This window comes from Lentinus tigrinus (genome assembly GCF_003813185.1).
Source record: "Lentinus tigrinus ALCF2SS1-7 unplaced genomic scaffold L226scaffold_4, whole genome shotgun sequence".
In the NCBI taxonomy this organism is placed as follows: domain Eukaryota; kingdom Fungi; phylum Basidiomycota; class Agaricomycetes; order Polyporales; family Polyporaceae; genus Lentinus; species Lentinus tigrinus.
This window is the reverse complement of record NW_027137913.1, coordinates 1,997,451-2,006,934: the sequence shown is the minus strand read 5'-3', so window position 1 is coordinate 2,006,934 and position 9,484 is coordinate 1,997,451. Positions and strand designations below refer to the sequence as shown.

The following is a 9,484-nucleotide window of genomic DNA, read 5'->3' as shown; positions in this document are numbered from 1 at the left end:
TGACGATTGAATGGTTCAACTTCCAAGGCAAGAAAGACACGAGCCTGAACATGATACAAGAACAAGGAAAATCTGTATGGGTCGCAAAAGTCAAGTGAATGTTCGTCGACTCGGCCCGGAGGCGCCTCGAACATGTACAGTTCTGAGATGCTTCTGGGTTCATGTAACTGACGTGTAGTCATGGATGCCGTCGAACGTCCGGGGAATCATTGGTGCATTAGAGCAGACTGACCAGTACAGGTTGGAACTATACTGATGTACGATGATGACTCGTGAGCGATGGAGAGAGGAAAAGAGAGAGAGAGATGAATGGATGTGTAGCGTACGTCTATGCCGATGTGCCTATGCCCGGGACAGAGACGAGATAGCGTGAACGTGCAGCAAGAGAGATGGACGTGCAACGAGCAGAGAACAATGCTACAGCAGAGACAGAGAGATGGGCGGAGAAAAAGCAGGAAACGTATGTACAAGCGGATCCGTGCGGTCCGTACCGAGTCTATCCAGGAGACCATGGATGAGAAGAAGCTGCATGTCCTAGCTTCGTGCCGGAGATACGAGAGGGGAAAAGGAGAAAGATGATATATAACTTAATAGGTTGTGCAGAACCGACGAAGCAGGATGGATCTAGACTGAATGGACGCGTTCAGAGCGGGGTAGAGCACGGCAAGATACGATGCGACTCACCGACGATCCGCCGCTCACATTCACAAAACCTCGTGCTTCTCATCGATCCACGCCGCACGCTCAAACGTGCGCACGTAGTCGTGCTGCGGGCCCGTCTCGGGGCTGAGCGGGTACCGCTTGCACTTCTCGACGTACTTCCACTCCTCCGCGATCATCCGGAGCGCGTCGTCGCCGTCCTTCGCGATGCCACACTCGACGAGCCAGCACCCGACGATGAGCCCCGTGCGGCCGATGCCCCCGCGGCAGTGCACGGCAGAAATGCGCCCGCGCTCCTCGTTGTCGCGAAGCACGGCCATAATTTGGCGGACGAAATCGACGGAGTCGGGCAAGGAGCGGTCGCGGATCGGGAAGTTGTGGTACTCGACCTCGCGGGGGTCGATGCCGACGAGCGTGCAGCGCTCGGTGAGGTGCGGGTGGTATGGGAAGAGCTCATGCGGCTCGGTGAGGTCGATGAATGTGCGTACCCCGGCGAGGAGGAGCGCGTCGAGCTTCTGCTTGGTCTTCTTGCGCGCCATTTGTGCGGGCGTCAGGGGGCAATAGGGGAACTCGCACGCGACCAGATATGGGGTGGCCCAGTACGAGTTGGGGATAGGTCGAGGTCGGTGGCGAGAAGGACGGACGGTGGGCGAGGGCAACGTTATGGACTGAGATTTGTGGGTGAGACGGATGGTGGTGGTCATCTGGGGACTCGGCGGGGCCGTCGAGGTCGACGCCATGGACCCCGACGCATGAGCCATTTCGAAGACGACAGACATGGTGTTATGGCAGTGATGGTGGTGGTTGGTAGACGAGTGGTTAATCTGTCGAGGTCGTGGGGGTCGTGAGGGTCGTGAACAAAGCTCGCTTAGGGTTATATAGGCGAGACGACAAAGGGGAGAGAAGGAGAGAAGGAGGAGCGCCCAGACGCGCAAAGGGGCCCAGGAGTCGCGAACACGCCGGTACGGAGCCCGAGCCACGTGGCTCACGTAAGCGGTGCTCCGCCTCGCGCCCTGTCCCGTTCCGCCTGTTACAACGCCTTCAAGTTCTTTGTCTTGCTTTTGTTCTCCTGTTGTTATCCTCTTCGCACTGCTCACGACGCTCTACAACAGCTTGGCATCGCGCGCGACTGCAGTGGTCGTCGTCTCCTCGGAATGTGCGCAGAACGGTCGCGACGTCCAAGCATTCGCGACCCCATGCCAAGATCTAGACCAGCACAGGCCGCTCCACACCTCCAGAATCCTGTCAAGTTCTCTGGCCTCCTGTTCCCCGCGCATCTCCCGTTTGCTTCCGCTGTCAAGCCATCATCAACATCTACTGAACGTCCAAGCAGAAACGTAGCCTCCTTTTCCGACACGACGCAGTCCGGTGACCATGCCGCTGTTTCTCTGCAGGTGGACCTTATCTAGGCGGAGGAGGCGTGGCAGAACATACACTCAGAGATGAACGCTCTGTTTGACACCCGAACTCAGTCCACGATCCTAGTCTACGAGCCTCTGTTCGGGGCACTTAGAATGCCACGGTCCCCGTGGGCTTGTCTTTCATCCGATCACCTATCCCGGTATGTGATCGAACAGCCTAGATGGTGTGTTTTCTATTCCGCGTTTGATAGATCGTCTCGATCCAAGGGGGCAGCAACCCCACCGCGCGCGTTCCAGCTTGTCCCCTATCATCCTCCACGGCACCCCGTATGATGGTCGACCAGCTCGCGTATGGCGCGAGGCGCGTCCAGTGTTGACATCATCACAACCCCATCATTGCAGTCCAATTGTGGCTCGCACGCGTCAATTCGCGCTGCAATCCATTAAACATTTGCTGTGAGAGAGGTTCGACATCGTGTCGTGGCTGATCTAGAATGCACAGATACTGGAGCACTGGGAGATCGCTTGTTATTCGTTCGCACTGCGCACGCCAGAGGGTCATACGGGTTGACGAAATACGGAACGTGGGTAGACCGAGATACGATACACAGTACACGCCGTATTGGCTGCGAGTCGGTGACGCGCATGAAATCGGATGATCTTCTGTGGCATGACGTTGCCTTATTTGCCCGCTCCCGCTGAGGCAGCCACCTCCGAGCCTCGAGGTGTGTTCCGAAGGTTCTGAAGGCCTTCCCTGCCGTAAAGCCTTCAGAATCACGGCATCAGCCCAGATCAGGTGTGTTTCATACAATCACGCTCAGGCGATCGGGGTCGTCCTCACAGCTGCGAGAGCATCTACCTGACCATAGCGGTCAAGACGCTCAGGAATACTAGACCTCGTGAGCTGTACGTTCGATACCATGGGAAGGCAAGTCGGGAGCCTGCTGCTCTACCCGGGCCAACCTGGCTCTCGGAGGATGTTCGTGTGTGACAAGTGTCCTGTTCCTCCCGGTGACCTCGGGCCCTCGGCCACACGGACGCTCAGTTAGCCACCTTCCGGGCTCCCCGCTTGTCGCCCCGGGCGACGTGACATAGCTCCTTCCGGGGTCGAGCGTGCGTCGTGCTCAAGGTCCCCTTCGAATAGAAGCATGGTCGTATAGAACGTCAAGTCAGTACTAGGTCAACACCGGCGTGTGGACTCTATGCAAGAACATACGCTCGCGGCACACGGGAGCGTGCGAACGCGGGCGAGTAACATGACGCAGAGCCAAGCACAGCTGGTGACCAGACAGCGAGGCACACAGCTGCCGAAGCGTCTCATACGCTTCGCGCAGGCTACGTTGGCAGCCTGAGAGTCGTGCTAGGACTCGAACCCAGCCACGGACTTGGCAGCGAATTCGGCGAAAACACCTCGCCCGCCTCGACCACCGCAGTGCGCACCCTAACAGAAGCAGGGTCAATTCGGATTCGGAGAAGTTCAGTATGTACTATACATAGTAAACGCTGCCTGTACCTGCTCCACTCCAGGCCTACACCGCACAAGAAGCTGAGGGTCGAGCCGTCGAAGCACCGGGCTGTGCCCACAGCTGCCGTGCTCCCAGCCCAGTCTCCGAGTACTCGGAGCGTGACGGAAGCGGCCTAGGAGCCATACGAGACAGCTCGGAGACCGCTCAGCGGCAACGGAAGAACCTAGGTGTTCAGGACTAGGATTGAGGGACTCATGGCATCGAAGTAGGGATATCACAACCGGCCAGGACGACCCAGAAATACGTTTGTTGAGGGATGAGTGTTGTCAATGTTATGTACCTGAGCTAGTTCGTGCGTCGGGCTTGAGCCAGCCTCGAGCCGGGCATCTTCGGGGTTCGAGGAAGAGAGGCGCGAGAAAGGCAGTCACTGGTAGACTAGGTTACGCGGTGCGCACAATGTACATGGACTAGACAAAGGACAAAATGAGCACACATGCACGGGGAGAGCGCGAACTTGCCTCGATTGTACGCGGGCCAAGTGGCCTGTTGGGCTCGAGCATGTTGTGGCAGGCTCGAAGGGGTCCTCGTAGAGTGGTCGGCCGCAGTCCACAAGTATTTGCAGGTCATACCGGCCGACAATCCACAAGAGACCCAGCAGACTGAAGTAACATACCAATTGGTCGCTTCGAAGAGTTATACCTGCTCCGAGCCAAGCTCAAGTATGGAATACAGCGCGTACTTCTGCCAAATTAAATGGTGGTATCCCTAACTGATCTCTGCTTCCTGCGTGCATCAACGCATATAACGGCGTAGAAGGGGACGGTGAGCAAGTGAACTCGGAGTCGCGGTCAAGGCTTCGTTACCGGGCTGCTTTCGGGAGTGGCACGATTACGCGAAGCACGTGAAGCGTGACTCCACGCGTGGCGCGTGACCTAAACCTGTTGAACGCGCCACGCGTCTGCGCGTCTTTGTCTTCTTGTATTCGAGCCGCCACCGACCAGTAATCAAGTCTCCCTCTGGCTCTCACCACCATGACCGAAGTGAAACTTCGCATGCCCACTGTAGCGGGTAAGCTATTTGATAATACTTCAGAGAACATTTTGACCATTGCCTCCCGCAGGCTTCAAGATTGTGAAGCAGATCGGTGGCGGAGGCTTCTCCACGTGAGTGCCACTGGTTTATTCGTTCAACTACCACAAAGGTCGAAAATTACTTATGTTATGTGCTCAGTGTGTATCAAGCTGTTCATCCGGGAGACCATCGCGTGGCAGCATGCAAGATTGTTACGATCACGCCCGACTTCTCCGAGTGGCAGATGAAGTCCATAGACAAAGAGTGCCGTGTCCACACCGCCCTCAAGCACAAGCACATCCTAGAACTCATCGGCGCTGCGAAGCTCTCAATAGAGCAGGCAGCACGAGGTGGCTATCTGCCTGCGTACTACCTGCTGATGGAGATGGCCGCTGGCGGCGATTTGTTCGACAAGATTGGTGAGTGACCTGAGTCCTGCTTCGTCGGCACTCGAACTCACTATCCTACACAGTGCCCGATGTTGGCATCAATGAGGACATTGCGCACTTCTACTTCTGCCAAATGATTGCTGGCCTGGTGGGTTCCCAGCTGACCTCCATCCCAATTCGCCTAACTCGACGGTCTGCAGCAATACCTTCACACCGAAGGAGTTTGCCATCGTGATCTCAAACCGGAGAATCTCCTACTTGATGCGGCGGGTACCCTCAAGATCAGCGACTTCGGGCTGTGCGCGGTGTACAAGATCAAAGAAACCGGCAAAACCCGCGTCTTGAATGAACGGTGTGGCAGCCTTCCATACATAGCGCCCGAGGCGCGTCTCCCGTGGTTATCTTCCCCCCTCTCCATGTGCTCACAGTACTTTTCCTTCAGCTTCGAGGGACCGACTCATACGAGGCAGAGCCGATCGATGTATGGGGTAGCGGCGTCATTCTGTTCACGATGCTTGCCGGAAGTGCGTCATCTATCTCTATTTAATCTCGAATTCGTAGACGGGGTATAACTATCTGCCAGACACGCCATGGGACGAACCGACAAGGGGCAGCACAGAGTTTATGCAGTATATCACCGGTGAAGCGTTCAACCACAGACCATGGAATCGCTTTTCCCCCGACGCCCTCTGTACGTCTACTGTATCCGTTGCAGCCTGAAACTGTCGTGTCCTGACCAACGCTAAGCTCTCATCACCGGTATGCTCGACATCGATCCCTCCCAACGGATGACGCTGTCCGATGTCGCCGGAGATCGCTGGGTGACCAGGTAAAATTTTCTCAAGCAGCGCGAGCAAGAGCAGTGCTAACTCTTTCGAATTTACAGGCCGAGCCAGCTGGCTTCTCGCGGAATCGCCGCGATCGCCGCGAGCCTGACGGAAGGTCTACGCGCCAGTGGCCACATGGGCATCGCCGAGCCCGACATTGGCGAGGAGCCCATGGATACAGACGACGAGGACACGTTCACGCGTCCTACCCGGACACAGTTCACCCAGTCGCTCATGCTCTTCGTACGTCCCGCGCGTCCGCGAAACCCGATGTTGCTCCTCGCTGACGCCTTCCTCCGCAGTCGCAAGTGCAGGGCGGGAACAAGTACCGCTACTCGCCGCACCTCACACGGTTCTTTGCCGCCCTTCTGCCGCACGCGCTCCTTGGGCTCATCCAGGAAGCGCTCACGGAGATGGGCGTGAAGATGAACCCTGCAAAGGAGCTAATCCCCGAAGACCCAGAGGACGTGCCCATGATCCGCATGCGCATCGGGACGAAGGACAAGCGCAAGATCCACATGAAGGGCTACGTCGAGATCGAGGAGTTCAAGATAGAGAACTATACAGGATCGTTCGTCGTCTTCGCGCGGGACGCGGTGCGTGTGGGATCTGGTGCATTGCATGTCATGTCCGCCACTGACACTGAACGATGATGCAGGGGAACCCGCTCGAATGGCGCGCGATGTGGAAGACGCTCGTCGAGCATCCGATTGTCAGCCCCCACGTCTACTACAAGAAGCGGTGATGAAGGACGCTTATGCACCTGCACTATGGCCTATCTTCCCTTCCTGTGATTTTTCTGGTTCACGGTCTAACCACGCTCGTCACTCCTCTTCCATATCATTGTCAGACTATCATGCTGAACATCTTACATTGTAGAATATATGATCTTGCTTTGTATGAATAGCTCGAAGGGTCAATGCATCGCTGCTAGTACCCTCATTACTCTGTCGAAGACTCCACTAGGCATGCGCTATCCTCCCCGGCGTAGGCCCACAGGCTGTGTCAACGGAGTTTGACCGTCCATTCTGCGCGTCATACGGTGACCATGATAACTCCCAGCTCTCACAGCTCTCCCGCACCTTCCGGAGTACCTCCCGCACCTGTCGGGACGACGTCAAGTGTCCCGGAAGGACGCCTTCCCGGCATGGATCCTGTGCTCGCCAGCCGCCGCCCGCTAGCGCATGAGGACTGATAGATTGTGAGTGTTACTGGAAGCTTACGACAAGGATTCACATGTACTCACAGATGGCCGTTCATCCTCCCAGACTGTCGACAGCGGCATGATGTCAGGCGGCACCGCGCAACGTCCCCGGAGTACTACATATTGTACAATACCGTCGTTATTTCACCGGAAACCACAACTGACAGGTTTTGATACAGTTGGACGGCGTCTTCGGGCGGGTTCGTAACTGGTACCAGTAGACGCTTCAGCGCCCTCCGCCTCCCGGTGTGCCGGGTTGCTGAAGACCGGCGCGGCGTGCCACGTCAACATTGTCATTCACCGCAAGTTCGTTGCCCCTGCGCTACCGACCGGCGACGGGCCATCCACCCAGACTGGCGCTGCTCGGGCTGAATGCTCACAGCCCGCGAAGAATCATCATGGGGAGGAATCATTCGTGAAAGGGCTATGCATACTTCTTCAAAGTGAGCTCAACCCTGATCGTGTCCACAGACCAGTGCTGCAGCCCTGACTTGCACCTTCAGCGAATCTGCCCAGAAACATGCATATCTCATGGATCTTTACGGCATTTACAATCATAAACTCCGGCCCTGGTAACGCTATCGCCCATGTCGTTAGGTGTGGCCGTTCCATCTTGTCAGTGCTCAGTACTAGTCCTAGTGAGAACTACTGTAGATATCATTGGTTTAATGGTGGTACCTAGGCGCTCTACGTCTCCCAGCGCGTTTCGGCGCTTTGCTTAGCTCCCCAATGTCAATCAAAGCACTGGCAGTCATCGCACCCGCACCAATGCCCATCCTCCGGCACTCCAGCTACGAACATGGTAGCCAGATTCTCACATCCGGATGCCGACTTCTCCGCATGAACGTTCGGGACAAAGGACACCGGGCAGCTTCACGAGTACTATAAGTTGGGACACACATTTGGGTGCTCAGCAACCTCATCCAGGGTCTCTCAACCAGCTCATCATGATATCGTTTCTCTTCCAGTCCGTTTGGTACCTTTTCGGCGGCACCACTCAGCTCCCCACTCTTCAACCACCTGATCCTCCCAGGACGGACATACAGCCTGCAAACTACCTCCATACACGAGTCTTCGGGGGACATGACGGCACAATGTTCAATGACGTTTTTGTTCAAGGAAATGACGGTGCGCTTCCTTTCCTTCTACGCAGACAAGATCCTTGAACCTTTATGGCGTGGCGACTGTCGTGTTGTGTATGACTAGGACATTTGATTGTCAATGATTACAGTGAGTATTTAATAATTCGAAGCTGTCCCCCCTTGCCAAGCACCCACTGATACACACCGACTCAGGCAAGGCCTTCAAATTGCATCGTCGCCATCCCATTAGGACAATTACAGTGTATTACAAGGACGTGGTGAGTTCAAGGCCACGGTATTTTGCGATGGCATCCAGCATTTTGACCTTGATCTACAGGTTGAAGGAATAGCAGTGACGTACCGAGGAAGTAACTCGGATGGACTTGAGAAGGGCCGACCGACCGTGACGATGATGCATGGTACTCCGACAATCAAATCAGGACCGTGCCATCTCGGAGGTGAGTATCCTGACGAAACTCTTCCTGCATGTTTTCCCTCAAGCGGTCTGTTCATCAGAAAAGGAGGTTCTGGTAGGAGTCTTTGGGCGTGCAGGTCCGCAACGGCGCTACGGATATGTCAATTCGGAGAAGATCAACAGCATAGGCTTTGTCATATTTCACACGGAGGAAGCCACGATCAAAATAAAAGGAGTAAGTTGTCCATACCGTACGCATATCACGATTACTTGTGGGCTCAATCGGAATGCGCTCAGCCATGGGGAAATGGTCGCAACGATAATCAAGGGACACCTTTCTGGGTCTCTGACGTTGTAGCTTTTGGTGGCTTTGCTCGTGACGATGCTGAAGAGTGTGCGTATTCGCCTTGGCATCGTTTGAATTACCTGACTTGCTGAGCTTTGTATAGGTGGCTTATCGGGATTGTTCTTCATCCGAGATATGAGCAGACACTACTGAACGCTATCAGCGGCGAACTTCCAGTGAGCGCGCTCCCAGTTGTCGTATTTATCTGTCAATTATAGTCGATCATCGGACTCGCGAAGCATGCCAGACTGACGGACTCTCTCGAACACCACTGATGAGAGAGATATCTAGCTCGAGCGCCATGTCACTTGCGTTATGGATTACGATACGGAACTCAATTGTGTGGGCGGGACTCCTCCATCTTCCGTACAATCGCCGCATCATGAAGTACCGAAGATCTAACGAGCCCTGATTGACTCCAACACAGTAGTCACAAGTGTTCAAGTACGTGAGGGTCACTCCGAGTCGCAGGGACGGCCGACGTGCTATCAGCGGTGAGGCTCGCCTACTACCTCTCCGAAGCTCACCATGACTTGCAGGACGGGACATATTGCAACCACGAAATCATGCAAGCAGATGACCACACCGGTCATCCGGCAACACCCGTAGTTGAAGACACGCCTCATGTTTCCGAACCACTTGCAGGTTCGCCATGCGATTAGT

At 55.5% G+C, this 9,484-nt stretch overlaps 3 protein-coding genes across 3 annotated transcripts; 2 read left to right on the top strand and 1 right to left on the bottom strand.

Annotated features, from left to right (window-relative positions):
* Window positions 1–704: 704 nt before the first annotated feature.
* On the bottom strand, window positions 705–1,364 carry L226DRAFT_543533 (uncharacterized protein; the record flags this gene model as incomplete). The annotated part of the gene is made up of 1 exon (XM_067682206.1): window positions 705–1,364. The coding sequence occupies one exon, from the start codon at window positions 1,362–1,364 to the stop codon at window positions 705–707; it is 660 nt and encodes a 219-aa protein (XP_067540174.1).
* A 3,108-nt stretch (window positions 1,365–4,472) lies between these two features.
* L226DRAFT_502253 (CAMK/CAMKL/CHK1 protein kinase) lies at window positions 4,473–6,730 on the top strand. The gene is made up of 11 exons (XM_067677872.1): window positions 4,473–4,555; window positions 4,608–4,650; window positions 4,718–4,977; window positions 5,031–5,095; window positions 5,148–5,330; window positions 5,390–5,471; window positions 5,531–5,638; window positions 5,695–5,776; window positions 5,834–6,017; window positions 6,077–6,370; window positions 6,433–6,730. The coding sequence occupies exons 1-11, from the start codon at window positions 4,519–4,521 to the stop codon at window positions 6,517–6,519; spliced, it is 1,425 nt and encodes a 474-aa protein (XP_067540173.1). The 5' UTR covers window positions 4,473–4,518; the 3' UTR covers window positions 6,520–6,730.
* Window positions 6,731–8,062: 1,332 nt separating this feature from the next.
* On the top strand, window positions 8,063–9,368 carry L226DRAFT_531364 (uncharacterized protein). Its single transcript, XM_067680065.1, has 7 exons — window positions 8,063–8,106; window positions 8,185–8,208; window positions 8,274–8,338; window positions 8,398–8,518; window positions 8,577–8,710; window positions 8,773–8,869; window positions 8,925–9,368. Exons 1-7 carry the CDS (start codon window positions 8,073–8,075, stop codon window positions 8,972–8,974), a joined length of 525 nt encoding a protein of 174 aa, XP_067540172.1. The 5' UTR covers window positions 8,063–8,072; the 3' UTR covers window positions 8,975–9,368.
* Window positions 9,369–9,484: the final 116 nt, after the last annotated feature.